This window comes from Ruditapes philippinarum, unplaced genomic scaffold, assembly GCF_026571515.1.
Source record: "Ruditapes philippinarum isolate M1 unplaced genomic scaffold, ASM2657151v2 ctg4536_1_1_1_1, whole genome shotgun sequence".
NCBI classification, from domain to species: domain Eukaryota; kingdom Metazoa; phylum Mollusca; class Bivalvia; order Venerida; family Veneridae; genus Ruditapes; species Ruditapes philippinarum.
This window is the reverse complement of record NW_026858363.1, coordinates 89,756-107,900: the sequence shown is the minus strand read 5'-3', so window position 1 is coordinate 107,900 and position 18,145 is coordinate 89,756. Positions and strand designations below refer to the sequence as shown.

The window sequence follows — 18,145 nt, the reverse complement described above, 5'->3', positions numbered from 1 at the left end:
CATCGTAAAGGGGAAGCCCCTTTGGGACAACGTAACGGCGTCAATTAATGTCAGTTTACCCCACTTTTTCAATTTTTCCGTTTAAACAGCCAGGGAAAACCTGTCTTGGCTTTTATACTTTATCCCATTTTTATTTTTTCCTTGCTATTACTTTTTTAAATTTTCAAAATACTACTTTTAAAAAAAAACAAAAAATAAAGGTGACAAGGGTTTCCCCATACATTTGTGGGGTTTATGTCTGCCCTTTTTTAAAGGGGATTGTTGTAACCCCAACTTTATCTCCCGCCCTTTTTTCGGCCATGCTACTTTTGGAAATTTCAAAAAATAGGGTTTCTTTTTTACAAAATACTGTCATCCCGTTTTCTTAATCGTGTTTGACAATTAAAACCCCAAGTTGTCCTTAAAAAAAATTTAGGGTTTGATTTTTTTTTTTTTTTCAAGTAAAGATTTTTAACATTTAAGCGTTGCTTTAAAATTTAAAAAAACATTTTAACGTTCCCTCCGCCCATAAATTTTGACTTCATTTTGCACACAAAACAAACGCAATTTCATTGCCCATAATTGTGGGTTAACAAGGGTTTAAATTCTTTGCGTATGACGTCAAATTTTCACAAAATATAAAGGCCGAAATCCCCTTTGATGTCAAAAAAAAATTAAAAAACAAGAGTTTGCAAAATTAAATTACAACTTTTAGCAACTTTTTTTTCGAGAAAGGTTATTGTCTTTGAAACCCAAAAGTCCCCCGGGGTGTTTTCCTTGTAAATGTTTGCCATGGTGATTGGTTATTTGTGAAAAACAACTTTTATCTTTGTTTTTTAATTAAAAAAATTTTTTAAGCAGAAAATAAATACTTAAGAAAAATATTTAATCCCATTTTTAATTTATAACCTTGCTTTTTTAATTTAATTTTTTTAAGCCTGTCACGAATTTTTCCCCGGAACAGCCCCCCGGTTTTTAAAAGATAAAATTTTTGTTTTTAATATTGTTTTTGATTTTTTTAGTCCCAACCCAGAAGAGGGAAAAAAAAACCTAGAAGGTTAACCCTCTTGTGTTAACTAAAAATAAAGTTTTTAACTGTTGTTCTTAAAAGCATTGGTCAGGGATAAAAAAGCACATGTATGGGGAATCTTTTTGGTTTGTTATATCTTTTAATTTGCCCATAATAAAGTTTTTAACTTTCCTTTTTCCCAAAATGTATTAAATTTCCCGTTAAAAAATTTTTTTTGAAAAAAGTTTAGAAAAGGGAATAAAAAGTGTCACTTTTTTTTCCCAGTAGTTTTTGGGCCCGGTATATAAAAATTAAGTTTTGATAACGTTTTTAAGAGTAACTCAATTCCCAACCATTTGAAATTAAAAAACAGCCCCAGCAGAGGCGGGAAAAAATTACACCCGTTTTTGAAAATTCTTTTTTGAACTCACAATAGTAGTTTTTAATTATGGAAAAAAAAAAATTATTTTAATTATTGTAATTATAAAAAAAAAATCCGGAAGAAGGGTGTTCCCGGAACCAAAACCCAAAAATTTTTAATAACAAAAAAAAAATTTTCGTTTGGGGTTTAAAAAGTGATATACCCAAGAAAAAAATCTGCTCCATTTAGGGCTTGAACCGCTGCATTTACACTTAACAGAATCTTAACAGTATAGTTGTTATCTTTTCTAAAAGTAAATACTTACATAGTATTCACCCTTTATACATGAATATAATTGTTCAAGAATTCTGAATTTTTTGATGTAACCTTGACCTTGGTCTGAGGACGCTACAACCTGCGACCTGCACATCGTCTCTTTATGGTCAGCACTTCTGCCAAATACTTTATATTACTTCCATAGATACGAAAATTTCAGAGCGGACATTTTAATGAATAAACGGACATACACAATTGGCGTAAAATTACCCGTCTGTTTCTTTTTCTGTGGTGTTTTTTTTTTTTTTTTGGGGGGGGGGGCGATAAAAGGTTTAACGCATGTCTTTTCATTAATTGCAATACCTTGTCATTAAAGAAAATTGCTAAAATCATTAAAACATCATGTCAAATCGTTTACGTAGACTTTACCCTTACAGTTGATATTTTATATTGTCAGGAACACAGACCAAAAACCACAGCGAACAGAAAATAATGTTTATGAGGATATTGCACGTAAGTAACTAATAAATCTATATGTTTCCGTTAACATAAATATTCATTATTGCATAGAATTAATTACCACAGTCGTGTCTATGGTATGAAAACAGCCAAACAGTGTTCAGAAACTTACAATTACTAAAAATGTCAAATTTTAATCTAAACATAAGTAAGATTGCTTAGAAATTACAAGAACTTAAGAAGATATTTTAATATTGTTTGAAAAGTTTGTTTATGATAGCCAATGTACAATTGCACAAACCCCGTAAGTACAACGGAAACACAACCGTTGAAAATAAAATTGAATGTTTGGTCTTTTTAAAATTTTTTTTTTGGATTTTTTGCATTCTTTATGAAATTTTTTAACCTTTTTCGTAAATTTTTTTTTGCTTTTCTAAAGTTTTTTTCCAGCAAGGGCAATTTTTTTTTGTTTTTTTTTAAACCTTTCTCAAAAGTCTTTTTTTTAACATTGAATAACATTTTAATATTAATTTGTGTTGGGGTACGTGCCCTTGGGTCTCAGTTTTTATCATGTTTAAATTGAAAAGAAACTTGGCTTTCTTCAGTGCCATTTTACATTTTAGATATAATAAATGCCAAAACATTTGTTTTCAATTTCTTTGCTCTCGTTATTGATTATTAAGCTGTCATTTCTACTTTTTAAATTTTTTTGCGGTAATTTTCATACTATTTTTCAGACATCTTACATTCGTTGTCAAACATGTATATTTTTTTTTCTTTTGCTAGAAAAAGTTTACCAAAATTCTTTAAAATGCTCAAAAAAATGTGTACTGAAGAGTAGTCATATGATAAGCATACTAGTTTAGTTGGTTTTATAAAACATTATTTAAGCATACTGTAAAGTATCTAAGTCATTAAATACAGCTGTAAACATTCAAGGCAAAAATTTATTTTTTCAAAGGTCATGCCAGACAATAACATCTTTTCTATGATTACAAACAAATAAGTATGTATCCATGTATTCAAGTGTAATTTCAGGTATTCATTATTATTCAATATTTGTACTGTAAATAAATTTATGTAATGATACATTTATGTACAAAATTAATGTAATTGTCCCTTTCGTTTTTTTTTTGTTGTTTTTTTTTTCTCATTGTTTCATTATCATCATTATTTTTGTATATATAATTTTAACATTGATATTTCAGTACAAGTGCCTGAAGAAAACGAAACAAAATAAAAGGTAACCATTATGATTTTGGTCATGGTGCTTATTTTTTGTTATTTTGTTTTCCTGGAACAGAGGGACATGGTCCCCTTGGAAAATTAAATTTTTTGGGTTTGGGTTAATATAAAAGGGGCCCAGAACTTAATTCAGTTCCACCATTAAAAGAAATTAGCCAAGTTTATCTGTTACTTTAAAAGTCATAAAAAATAATCATAAAAAACGAATTCAATCACGTACATATTAAACGATATTAGTAACGTACAATATTAACATATAGGGACATTATGGTTCATTTTTTTACTGGCAAATTGAGTTAACTTTTATTATTTGAGTCCTGCTGGGCTCCTTGCCGGTGGTCCAGTGTTACTGGGTCAACGCCGCCCTTCCTTGTTGATCTTGTTTTTAATATATTTTGGTATTCTTTTTGGTTATTGACCAATTATTGATAATGGAAAATGTGTATGATACAATATAAAAACAGTCGAAATTATAAAAATGACTTTTACCACTCTTGGGTTTGCCGAAAACATCCTCCCAAACTTTTTTTAGAACACACTTTTGGTCCCCTTTGATAATTATTACCTTAAATTAAATTTTTTTCATAATAAATTAAAAAATTTGAATTTTTTCGGTTTTTTTTGGGGGCAAAAATTTTTTCATTTTGTTTTTTTTTTTTTGTTTTTTTGGGCCCATTTTCCAACGGGGGATAGGGAAAATTTTTCACTTTAAGTTTTTAAGGGGTTTTTTTTTTTAATTTTTTTAACAAAAATTTTTGGGCTTTTTCATTTTTTAGGGTTTTGGGGTTTTTTTTTTTTTGGACGGGTTATTTTGAAGTCAAATTTTTTTTTAAATTTTTTCTTTTAATTTTTTTTTCCGGGGACAAATTTTTTTTTCATGGGGGGGGGCGGATTTTGGAAAATTTTCAACTGAGAATTTTTTACTTTTTTCAGGGGTTTTTACAGAACAAATTTTTTTTAAAAAGCGGGCGGGGAAAGCCCTTTTTTTATTTTTTTTGAGGGGGGGCCCCTTTTTTAAGAAATTTTTTTTTATTTTTTTTTTTTTAATTTTTTCGCACATTGTTTTTTTTTTTTACAGGTTTTCTTTTTTTTTAAAATTTTTTGAACGCGAAATTTTTTCAATAATAGAAGGTTTTAATTTTTTAAGGGAAAGGGATTTTTTTCCTTTTTTTTGGGTTTTTTAAAAATTCCTTTTTTTTTGGAAATTTTTTTTCAAAAAACTTTTCAATTTTTTTTATTTTTTTTTGTTAAAAAAAATTTTTCAAACGTTTTAATTCTACGGGGTTATGGGGGGTTTATTTGGTCAAACAGTTGGAAAAAGGTATCTTAAGTTCTTCATATGAAAAGCTTCATTATTCAGTACTAAATATTGTATTTGTCCGCCGAAAAAAATGAACATGAGTTTGAGAAAAATTATCAGTTACATTTTTAGATAGCCCCTTTATTAAAACATCATTTTATCATATGCAGAAGACAACGGAAAAAAGACCACCTCAAGAAAAAAATCGTTTGGAAAAACGACACCTCCAGAAAACACATTTAAAAAGACCGCATCCAGAAAATGAACCGTAAAATACCACCTCTAGAATCGTCGTAAAATTTTACCACCTTCCAGAAATCGACATAAAACTACCACCTCAAGAAAACGACGTAAAAATACCACCTCCAGAAAACGACGTAAAAATACCACCTCCAGAAAACGACATAAAACTACCACCTCAAGAAAACGACATAAAACTACCACCTCAAGAAAACGACGTAAAAATACCACCTCCAGAAATCGACATAAAACTACCACCTCAAGAAAACGACGTAAAAATACCACCTCCAGAAAACGACGTAAAAATACCACCTCCAGAAATCGACATAAAACTACCACCTCAAGAAAACGTCTTTAAAGGACCACCACCAGGTAACGACGTTAAAAGAACACCGCCGATCCCGCCAAGATGCGCAGTGAAACAATCAAATGATCGCGAAGCTCCTGCACATGAAACTCACATTTACGAGAACTTGAAAATTTAAGTTTTGTATCACAATAAAAGCGTTCCAGTTTATAACAGAATATTCATTTATGTATTTGAATGATAAACTGAAGTGACGTTTGTTTATTTCATTTTGGTCAAGAAAAAATGTAGGTCCATGGTTTTGTTCAAGTTAAATATAAATTCGTCATATCTCAAGAAAGGTCAAAACCTGTTATTTTCATTTTTGTTTCTTTCATTACTTCCTAGAATCTACCATTTGCATGCTTTGTACAAGACAAAAAGACTTTTTCTTAACTGAATAAGGCTTGCGGTCTGGTCGGGACTACCATTCCTGACATGTACAATAAATTTGTTAAGATTTGTTTTTTGAAGTAACAATGTGCTCGTTTATTGTGAATTTCTAAGGTTTAAAATAACACAGAAAGCTTTTTTTTTCAGTAAAATAACTGTTTATTCGTATGAATATAATAATGCAAGTTTAGCTGCTTAATAAACTGTTTAAATAGTCTGTTTTGAAATAACAACATTCATACAGTGAACAAACAAGCTACAAATTATCAATTCAAACAGGCCAAAAAAATCCTATTTTGACCATCTTTAAATCACGCTTTCCAGAATTGTAGTATTGTATTACTTAACTTGATTTTAGCCCAAAAAAATTATGTATTACATAAACGTTTGTTACAACTAATTTTTTATTCATAGCATAATAAAAAAGTTTGTTTACTTTAAATATTGTGCACTGTGTTAGAATATTGCTTTATTGTTGCTTCATAGTTGACATTTTTGTCAGTCAATGTATTAGTTATATTTATAATGTTCTTGATAACTTCTGAGAAGAAAATAAAAGATGGCCCAGAGGAGATGATATTTGATAAAATTCTATTACATTTAAAGACATATAGTAGGTTGAATAAAGAACACATCTTAAAGTAGAAGACATGAACAGTTTGTGAAGCATTTGTTAAATTAAAGAAATTGAAAATTTAACTGCCAAACTTCATGTGACTTTAAATTGTGGACAACATCATCGACCATTAAAAAAGATTCATTTAGTTGAACCTATAAATATAAAGTAGATTTAATCATTTTTCTTCTCGTGTTTTAAAACAAGCATTTTATGATACATTAGAGTGTTTACGTAACACATATAATAAAACCCCATAAAATGCTCAACCTAAAATTACAGGCAGAATAAAAAATATTGTCAATGTCTCAACATTTTATCAAATAAATCTGTAAAAAACTTGGTGTATTTCTTATTTTCAAGTAAATTGCAATTGAAATATTATTCACAGTCTGTTTAAAATATTTTACTGGTTAAAAAAGCATGGAACTTCAGTATATCAGGTATATAAACGTGGGAACGGCATCTCCTCTGTTGGCTGTAACCTTCAATATACAAAAAATAATGTTAGTACATAATATATTAATCATTTTATCTACATTGTGGAACAAATTAATGCACATTTCTAGTTCATTTCCCGGAAGTAACCAGTATTGCCAATTGGTATGAAGAAAACATGGTCGTGAACCAAGTAATAATAAGATCATTGAGAGGCTAAAAAAATATCTGGTTGTTTCGTTCAATAACCAATTATTTTATTACGATAACAATTAAATATTGTAATAAATTCATCATGCAAAATAGTCACAATTGTCTTAGATATACATGTATAGTGCCAAACCAAGAGCTGTATGGGTATATGTCTCTAGACTGTTAAGAGTCAAAATAGCCCGTACTATAAGTAATAGGGTAAATATGCGTATTTAATAAGTAAATATTTTGCATAAAACATAAAGTAACATATGGATTGTCAATATTAACAATTATTTTAAAGAATAGATGACATTCATTTTGTTTTCTTTAATTTTATTAATGAATATATTGATTAAAAGGCATGAAGCATTGAAAATTGACCAAAAAAAATCAAAAAAATCCTGACACCAAATTGTTTTATCATTACATTCATTTAAGCTAAACCATTTGAGACACATTTGTCATTTAGCCTGCTTAATTATCAATGACTCGAGCACAAAAGATAACAAACAAAAGCAATATTTACCAATTATCTTTACTATATTCAGTCCCTTGTTGATCATACATATGAAAGGTGTAGATATGACGCGAGTTCTGTGACAGGTTCTTCTCACTCTTATGTACAACTTCACCATGTATCAAAACTAGTGTACCTAAAGTCAATTAAGTAGCCCAAGTTACTTTAAAAAAACATGTCATAACCCAAAATTCAACAAAACAAACCAGAACTTTTACCATATAAAAAAAATCTGGAAAAAGGGTTATCCCTCGAAAGCATTAATCACAACAAAATAACATGAAAATTGCGCAGACAACATTAAATTAACCTAATGAAATATGCTACATTACTTAAATGGTTTTGTCATTTTGTTAACTAATCAAGGTCCCATAAGGCTGATTTTCAAACAATCAAATCAACTTTTTTTTAAGGTAAAATGGTGACACTGAATGTGATATGCAGGTAAATTGAATGTAATAGATTACTATGACCACCAATCTTCTGTAAGATAGCTCGACTTATTTTGCAAATAAAATCCAGTATCTCTTAATGTATTCCAATCAAAAATCGTTGTAATGAAAGTCAACTGACAAAGACAATCAAAATAAGTAAATTATGTATACCCTTTTTAACAGGACCAGCAATGAATTTTTCTGGATCGCATTTTTTTGCGATTCACCAGTGAATATAGTTTGTGAATGCACCTTCAGTTTTATCAGGATTTCTCACCATTCTCCACTCACCAAGGATACCACCTGCAGCGAAGCAAATGGTATACAACTTATAACAATAACAAACTCAGTAATGTTTACACACTTAACTATCACACTTTATGTTCACAAAATTATCTATCATAATTTATGTACACAAAATTATCTATTACACTTTATGTTCACAAAATCATCTGTTACACTTTATTTAATGAATTGTTATGTCCAGATTTAAAGATGGACAAGTCCATTTACGATTTAAGCATGATAAAGATTAAAGTAGCTTACGTTTATGAGAGCCTGGAATAAACCAGAGACAACCATTCTCAAGTGTGGCGTCTTCTAAAGCTAACCATAAACCTACAAGCTTTTGTGGTTTAGTATATAAGAATGTTGAGTCTTGGTGTGGAATTACTGAAACAAAACAACATACGCTCATAAAACAAATGTCACAGTCATGAAGTTTCTAACCAATAGTTCGCTCAATAAGTAGAGCGTTAGACTGTAAATCAGGCAATCAAGGGTCGATTACTGCATGCATTGTTTCGTTGTGATTGATCATGGAGTCCTTTCTACTGTCATTTGCACTGTACCTTTTATTTGCTCTGGTATGTGAAAAAAGTATCAGTTCCTTTCAAAAGTAAAAGGAACTAGTACTGAGAAACAGATTGACAGCCTGCCCAGGAATGATGCAATGGCTGAACTGTGCTCTGGTACATTTAATGAGGCTTACTGCTCTGATCCGGAGTGTAAACTACCAACAACACCACCATCAGGAAGTTTCATAGAAACAGTTAACTTAGTAGTAGTGATATGACATAAATTTTGACAATCTTGCCTTAAAACTCGAGGTCATATAGGAGATCAAGGTAATGAAGGTCTATGCTTATTCAGTGAATATGGCAAGGTAACAATAAGACTTCAGATCTACCCACTGATACTGGAGATATTACAATATATATACAAAATTTTATGCATGATAATTAACCAATTTAGATTTGTAACTCAACAAGACAAAGCAACGAAATATAAAGTACATATGAAGATGACTGTGACCACATCAAATATGATGCAAACAAGTTTTGATTATCTTTTTTATAAAATATAAATAATGTATAGAAATATATGACAAACAAAAACTAGAAAAAGAACTGAAGACATAATGTTTTCAGACCACAAAAATATGTACTGAAATAATACTTTTTGTCTAGGACAAGATAAACTCATTCATATAAGTCTTGATTGATAAAAACACATGTTATTTGTTTACCTTCCCCACCAATTCCTGGTTGCTGAAATGAGACAAAGAAAAAAACCTGTATTATTTGTTTTATGAAAGCTAAACTAAAAATCATCATGCAGCAAAATGATTCAAATTTATTTTTCAAAATTTAAATTATTTTTTTCAATAGAAATATGTTTGAATTAAAGGTATTACAAGCATCTCAGTTACATTTCAGTTACATGAATGCTGTGTTGGCATAAAATGGCAGACTTGACTCTATTCTTGTGGCATAAGTGTGATATTATCATATCAAGTTTTTTCACTTGAAGGTTAAACACATAGCTAGCAAAGATTACTGGTATCTCTCCATTTTAGAGCAAGATTCTGATTATTTTCATCAAGTAAATGAAAATAATTCTTCATTAATAACCTAATCCAACAAAAGAAAACAGCATAGCTAATAAACTGTGTCTGAAAAGATTCTAGGCAAAAAAAAGGCTTGAGATTTCCATGTTATAAACTCACACACCTGAGTGGAACACAAGTTACCATAGATATCATAAATTTTGAAATTATGTTTGAGGTTTAAATGCTCTCTATGTAAAATGACAAATAACATTGGGAGGAAATAATTCCAGGAAAGTTAGGACACAAACCTTGAATATGTACATACTCTGACAGACTACAGGATCCTCCAGGCCAAGACTCTTTGCTACACCCTGAAATCATCAAATATTTAATATGCTTCATTTCCTGGCAACACTTTTATACAGTATTATACTCTGGTACAAAACAAAATAACATTTCCTCTAACAATAAACTACTATTTCATCATATTTTTTGTAAAACATTTAGTCATTCCATTCAATAAAATAATTTAAATACCAAATGCTCAAATAAATACAGAAATAAACTTATACTTATATAATTGTTTTATAAGTTGCATAATAAACTGTCCATTAAAATTCAGTAACAAAGAAATATGAAATGCCTCAATAAAATTCAGTTAAAAATGGACTGCCACAGGTTCATTACTTCATAACAACCTGCACACTTATTGTTCATGAAAAAAACAAATTATTTACCCAATGCCCATTTAAATTCAATAAAATAAACAAAAGCTACATGTTTGCATAAATTCAATAGCAACTTGCAGCAATGTCCATAAAAATTCAGTAACAAATTGTATACTTGATGCCTATTCAATGATATAAGATGCATGCCAAATTTCTAAATAAATTCTGTAACATATTGCAACCAATGCCCATAAAAAAATCTATAACAATTAATATACGTTATGCCCATTTAAATTTGATAATTCAAATAGCATGCCCAATGCCTATATAAAGTAAATAGCAAAATATACTCTTAGTGCCCACTGAAATAAGATAACACAGACAAAAAATTTAAAAATGCCAAAATAAATTCAATAATGAACTACATAACAAATATCCCTATAAACTCAATAACAAAATGGACACTTTATGCCATTATATACCTGATTCCCATAAAGACTGGATGAAACGGTGCATACTAAATGCCAAATCAGTGTAAAAACAAATACCCACATAAAATTAGAATAACAAAATGCCTGTATGAATTCAGTAACGTATAATTAACCTTATGTTTATGTTAGTTAATTCAATAACAAAAGTCTTTATCATATGCCATATATATTCAAATATGTTCATTGCTATATTTCAACGAAGTGCAAAACCATTGCACATATACAAGTATATAATATGTAATTTTCACAAAAGCAATAGAGAAACAAATTCAAAATTCATTGTTTAATGCAAAAATGTAAGTATTAACAATAAATTGCACGGCAATTAATAATATTCTGTATTGACTTTTCAAATAAAAGATAACTGATAATTATAAACCATAAAAATAACACTGATAACAAGTTTAGATTCTAAATATACTTTATTTTTTGTCCTTTACAAATTAAATGGTTATTAAAGAACCAAATATTACTATTACACCAACAGTTAGATTAGAAGTCTGTACTGTTATGGTCTATGATAGACAGAAGTAACCAAATAAATCAAACAACTGACTACAGACAGCTGTCTGACAAAGCAGAACTCACTCTAGTTCTGGAGGAAAAGCAAGCACAATGATCGATGACTTAATGAGTATTAATAATATTAGTTAATTTAATTATCCAAGTAAAAATTCTGCCTCTCTAAATCATATGATTTAAATGACAGTGTGACAAAGATTCAGACCATAAGTACTCTGTGAATAATTTCCTAAATATATGAACAAACCTCTCAAAGTTTTATGCAAAACATCGTAAGCATTTCTAGGGTAGAGTTATTTTCTTGTAATTTGATCTTTTACAATATTAGTTATCTATCTACGAGTCATGATCAATTATCACACAATATTTGCTTACACACAAGATTTACTTGAAGTAGATGATTAAATGCTTTAGTCTATGTATGCCAAGACAATTATCATCATTATCATTTTGACCTTTGACCTTTCAACTAGTTCATGTACATAAGTATTTAAACTAAAATGCCTATCATTCACTTACAATGAAATTATAAATCAAACCATCCTTCAAATATCAATAGAAAAACTTTATTAAGATACCTGGTAACAAATAACAATGAAATGACATTGAATAACAATGACCTAGACATTTTATAACTGTGCCCTTGACATCTAACATAATATTATCTAACTGACATTTAATACAAAACTCATAACGGTTTTCTATAAAGAAACAGGGAATTACCACAAGAAATGTGTAAGCTGCAATTAAGGTCTTAGAAAGCTTTAAAACTGCAATAATTATTTTATAGTTATTAAGCAATGAAATGTTTAAAAATCTCTTCAGCAAAGAAGTAAAAGCATATTAAGATTCAGCACATTAATACAATATATGTATCATGAAAATGATACCATTTTGAAATCCATTTCCATTCCTTTAAATATGCATGTCCTACTTGTGCATGCTTATTATGGACCACTATCATTATGATAACTTTTCATTATATTCTATGCAAAAAGTTAAACTAGTAGAAAAAGATATCCACATCAATTTCAAAAAAGAAATCAAAGCTAAGCAGAATTTGATAACTTCGGCAAAGCTCTGTTAAAGTTAAGCTCCTTTTATCACATCTCTTGCCACTCCAAAGAGAAATTCTTCAAAACATATGGACAAACTTATCAGCCCCTTTAACTGCCAGTTCTCACACTTTCAAAAGTCATTATCACACTGCATTTAATTGTCAGGTCATAAATTTAAAATAAAGCAGCAGAGAAATTGCAAATAAATCTGGGGCAATAACTCATGATCCCCTTTGTTAAAGGTCACTTAATATGCAGGGAGACAACTCTGAGTCACACAATCATCAATATAACAAAGCTGATATAAGAACACTATCACACAAACACACACACATATCATTTAGATGACACTTACGGCTACCAACAGATGGCTGGAAAAAATACAAACATAAGTATGCACATTTTCTATTTTACTAAGTAAGGGGCAATAACTATTTAATGCTAAAATGAATTGATCCTTTTACAATCATCTCACTATACTTGTCTTAAATGTTTTAAAATACAACATCTTAACATGTTTTAGCAATTCAAAAAAACAACACAATAACATAGATGGTACCATTCCTTTCCTTGACAACATTTTTACATACCTGTATTTCTGGACTAAATGTCACCTTTTTGAATGGTTCACTTAACACATGAAGAGCTGTAACAGTAAAAGTCTTTGTAAGAAAATGCCACATTTATATATACAATGTATATGGTTGCAAGTATATCTTGTAATCATTGCAAGCCTTAAGGTACTCTGATAAAGAAAAGGTATATATACTTTTTTAAAAGCCTGTATATTAGATGATTTGAAGAGTTGGCAAAAAATCTAAATATATTCTCAAATAGGATTATGTGATCTAAAAATGTAGCCCTTTAACAAACACAGTCAATGATGCTTGACTATTCTTGTTCTTAGGAACTGGCAGTAATTCCTTTTAATTATGACAAGGATATGATAATCTAGTGTAACTGATAAGGTTTACACATCTGTACCTAACATGTACATATAAATAATACGAGAAAGGACATATAACTAGTCTAGTAAATCATTGAATGGCCAATGTGATTTCCAGATTTCATTTTGTAATTTTAAAATGGGGTATTTGTATTGTATGCGGACTCAACTCGTATTGATTAATGCATACATTTTAATTTTTATGGTGATGACATATGACTCTGGTGCCAGTCTCTTAATCTCTCATTAACTAAAATTTCATCAAATTTTTCTAACAATTAACTTTCTAGAAAGTCAGGCACTGGTACAACATGTACAAATATGCAAAATATTTCCTTTTGTCTTAGAATAGATTTTAACCTGTGCTTAAATACACTGATAATGCACAGTTAATTCTTTGCTAAACAGAATAAATATGACACTTTGGTAAATATATGACACTTTGTTAACTTACAAGGAACAAGACAGCATTGTTATAGTTTCATTTGTTTTAAAGAATAAAATAATTTAAAAACAATTACCATGTCCAATTTTGTTGATTGCCAAATGTTTGTTAACTTTAAGATTACCTAAGAAAACAGGAGAAATAGGAAATTAGAACATTCCACATAGATTAAATCATATAATACTACAAGATACAATAATTTATCAATACCACCTACAAGCAAGCCTACAAATCCCTACAATCAGTAGTACTTGTACTTTGATTTTTAATTCTCTCAAATTTGCAACTGACAGTTCCACAGCAGCACCTGTCCATTACTTACAATTCAGCAGGGTACAATTTATATATACATGTACATGCTAGTATATATATACTATATCACTATAATAAATAATAATATCAAACACAGACAAATAAATTTTACCAGGATTCACCATAGTGAATAGTGGATGGAGTCCTTTTTTTCTCACTTTATGTCAAACATATAAAACTTTATTTTCCTCTTATTTTGAACACTATTACATGTTTAACAAATATCAAAGAATAGATAATAATAAATGGCACAAGAAAAGCACCTTGAAAAATGTGACTAATTCAATCATTTTATATCACCTGCAGTTTTAATTATAGACTGACTGCATACACTTTCTTGAAATGTTGCATTTCTTCACTTACCCTTCTCATCTTTTGCACCGTCCTCGAAAAAGTACCTGATTTTATCACCACTTGTCATAAAGTAGTCATCGCTTGTCTGTAAAATATATCAAATTTACACTATCTAAAATACTGGAATCGCTTGTCTGTAAAATATATCAAATTTACACTATCTAAAATTCTGGAATCGCTTGTCTGTAAAATATATCAAATTTACACTATCTAAAATACTGGAATCGCTTGTCTGTAAAATATATCAAATTTACACTATCTAAAATTCTGGACAGGAGAGATCCAACCGATAGCAATAAAAACAAAAGTTTATAGTAAAAAGGTGCAGATTTAGTATAATTGAGTCTGTTGACAACAGAAAATGAATGATGCAACATTTCCCAGTAACACTAGCATTGACTTAAGCAGTATTCAATCTTCAACACTTCACTAGCATTGATTCAATTAATAAAATAACATTTCATTGCAGCTCAACTAAGCTTGAAATTGAATGCAGATAACTAGCATATATCATTAATGGACTGTACATGTCAGGGCTCAAATTTAACTTTTTTGGCCACTAGCAATTTTTTGCTAGTGGACAAATTTTTAACTAGCAAAAACTGAATTCAACTAGCACTTTTTACAACAATGATTTTTTAATTCCAAAATTGTTAAAACTTTTGTGTACATTCATTAATTGTTTGAATTATCATGTACCATAATAATTAATTCATTGTTGTTACAATTATGTATCATGATAATGAATTTTATTGAAAATGTTTTTATTAATAAAGGGCAGCACGAAATACCCAAATATACCCAAATACACCCAAATATACCCAAATATTGCCCAAATATACCAAAATATTGCCTAAATATACCCAAATATTGCCCAATTATACTAAAAATATATGTTTTATACTAAAAAAGTGGTTTTAATCATGAATACAATATACACTTTCACTAAGATATAATCAAACATACCCAAATATACATTTTCCTATCATTGTATAGAGTATATGCACTCTATTAAAGCTATATTTTTTTTTAAATAACATGGACACTTGTTTAATTATGACATGAAATTTCAACAAAATTACACCTTAAAAATGTAAGTGTAGACAACAAATATCATATCTTGATTTAAAATTGCAAGTACGTTCACAAAGAACCTATATAGTAGTTAAGCAAATGTCACAACTTTATTTTCTTACATCTTAACTGCCAATTTCAACGGAATGAATGAAAGTTATAGCAGACTAAGTGATATTATTTTATAAATATTCATTTATTCCCCATTATAATCTATATTTTATACAAACAAAAATAAATATTGCTATATTTGGGTATATTTGGGTGTATTTGGGTATATTTGGGTAGTTCGTGCTGCCGTTAATAAATGTTGTAGTACAACACATAAATTTACAGTAGTTTGTTATAACTTGAGTTCATTCAATTGTTGTATCTCAATTGTCATGTTGGAACAACTCAAAATAAAGAATAAAACTATCTTATATTTTAACTCACTGAAATAAATGATTAAATTAACAAGATTGATATGAAAGATTTTTTTTTTATTTCTGCATAAAAAGCTGATTTAATCATGAAATTGGGCATGAAAAAAATTATAATACTTCATTTTTAAGTTTAATTATTTGATTTGCTGAAAGACAAAGTTGTTGCTGGATATAGAGAATAACAAAATTAAAATTGTAATTAATTTGGACGAGTTCGAACTGCCCGGGGTACGAATCAGCAACGTAACTTTCTACTCAAAAACTTGATTTAGGGGACAAGGATTCTTATCAAATGTCAATCTACCTGTAAAAAAATAATAATGCAATATTGTCGCCATACCGACAATGTCTAGTCTGGATTATGCGCACAACAATCGGTGCAAAATATTTTGGCAACATTTCCATCGTCATCGAGTTCGTACCTAAGACTGACGTGCAGTTCTTTCTCCCATTTTTTAACCGTTTTAACTGAAGGTCTGATTGTCTTTCTTTTGATAGACTGTGAACCATCTTCTGTACTCAGAGTATTGTTATCAGAAGACACATTTGCTTCAGTAAGTGGGAAGAAGTTCGTTATTTTTCGTTTAGACATTTTATTCCGATCACGCTTGATTTACACGGACAAAATGACATTTGGACTGGTTTAAATTTGTCTACGTTTTTAAGCGAGGTTAAGGTATAGAAAATGTAAACCAGACAGCAAGTGCGCGCATAGTTTATAACTCGGCTACCTGCGAATATTACGCCCGATTTTCCTGACGAGCGTATTCCGTTTTTTCTTCAACTCGCAAAAAAATGCGAGTAGTCATAAATCTAACTCGCAAAATCATTTTTCAACTAGCATTTTGCTAGTTTGCGAGTGTTAAATTCGAGCCCTGCATGTGTAATTTCTATAGAAATACACTCCATCAAAGTAAAATGTAAAAAAAAATATAAATTGATGTTCACTCACTGACACTCAGTGAAATACATTTCCAAACATCACTGAAACAAACAAATATCCTCTACATATAACAACATTTTGTTGTTTTGGTATTGTATTTGTATAATATACCAGTGATTGAATCAGTCCTACCCTTTTCATTTCTAAAGTAGAAAAAACAGTGTTATGATCAGCTGGATTCATCTCTTCGATCAGACGGTGACATTCTGACTTCAGAGATTCCACTGTAGCATCATCAACAAAATCTTCCAAAATCAAATAACCTTCATCCTGAAACTAAAGTTAAGTTTAAAATGTTAAATGTCAATCAGATTTCAATTAAACATAGGTGTCTATCTGACACAAACATGTACCAGTATATACATGTATTTATTTAGTTAATTAATTAACATCAAAATTGGCCTAAACAATAAGTGATATAATGCGACCAATAGTGACTTGGTATAACAAAAAAAATGTGTTGACATCTACACTACAGGTTTTTAATACTTTTTTATAATTCATCAAAAGCAAACAAAAATGACCAATTATTGTTTATAAAAAAGGTAGTATTCCTCAAATTTATTTTGTAAAATCAACTCATCCCCTGGTCAACTTGCCCTCTTTTTAGTCAACTTGTTCCTTACTTTCTGTCAACTTTTGATGATCGAGTGAACTTGTCCACATTACGGTCAACTCATCACTATTATATCATTATTTCAAACGAAAAAAGTTTTAACTTATTTTTATATAAAAAAATATTTCATATTTTATATTTTTAAGGAGACTCACAGTGTAGCAATCATCAATATTTCCGAATATCAAATTTGAGAATAGTTAACCTTTAAATCAATTTAAATCTCTACGTTTTCCGGAGTTTTCCTAAAAACGGAGTTTTCATAAAAACATATACTAGTAGGCAAAATTAAAACTGTTAGACGTTTATCTGCTACACAATCATATAGACCTAGTTATTAAGCATTGTTAAACAGTGTTAAACAGTGTTAAAAGAATACTTGTCCGAATTATGTGTACATACGATTAACATTCAACTTTTATTGCTTCTGTATTATATTTAACAAAATCTATATTTAAAATTAACAGAATGAGATATAAATCTTTGAAATTTCATACCTGCTTGACTTGTTCAGTTGTCAGAGTCATTTTCCATTTAAAATATTTGCAAATAATTGTTAACACTTCCGCACCTGTAAATGGACTTTGTACTGTAAAGGGAAGTAACTGTGTAAACCATGTATGCCTTTGCAGAGTCACGATCTTTAGGTTTA

General features: G+C 29.5%; 2 protein-coding genes across 3 annotated transcripts; one reads left to right on the top strand and one right to left on the bottom strand.

Annotated features, from left to right (window-relative positions):
• Positions 1–2,082: 2,082 nt before the first annotated feature.
• On the top strand, positions 2,083–5,354 carry LOC132752956 (uncharacterized; the record flags this gene model as incomplete). The annotated part of the gene is made up of 2 exons (XM_060743373.1): positions 2,083–2,138; positions 4,945–5,354. Coding segments are annotated over 2 exons (466 nt in total), but the record flags the coding sequence as incomplete, so codon positions are not given.
• A 1,205-nt stretch (positions 5,355–6,559) lies between these two features.
• Positions 6,560–18,145, bottom strand: LOC132752954 (phytanoyl-CoA dioxygenase domain-containing protein 1-like). Of its 2 annotated transcripts, XM_060743370.1 has the most exons (11): positions 17,991–18,145; positions 17,010–17,153; positions 14,445–14,520; positions 13,846–13,893; positions 12,969–13,024; positions 9,948–10,010; positions 9,337–9,358; positions 8,355–8,480; positions 7,980–8,111; positions 7,384–7,510; positions 6,560–6,709 (listed from the first exon to the last, which is right to left on the bottom strand). In XM_060743370.1, exons 1-9 carry the CDS (start codon positions 18,018–18,020, stop codon positions 8,032–8,034), a joined length of 645 nt encoding a protein of 214 aa, XP_060599353.1. In that variant the 5' UTR covers positions 18,021–18,145; the 3' UTR covers positions 6,560–6,709; positions 7,384–7,510; positions 7,980–8,031. The 2 variants fall into 2 exon arrangements, with proteins under 2 accessions (XP_060599353.1, XP_060599354.1); XM_060743371.1 differs by lacking the exons at positions 6,560–6,709; positions 7,384–7,510 and adding an exon at positions 12,734–12,749.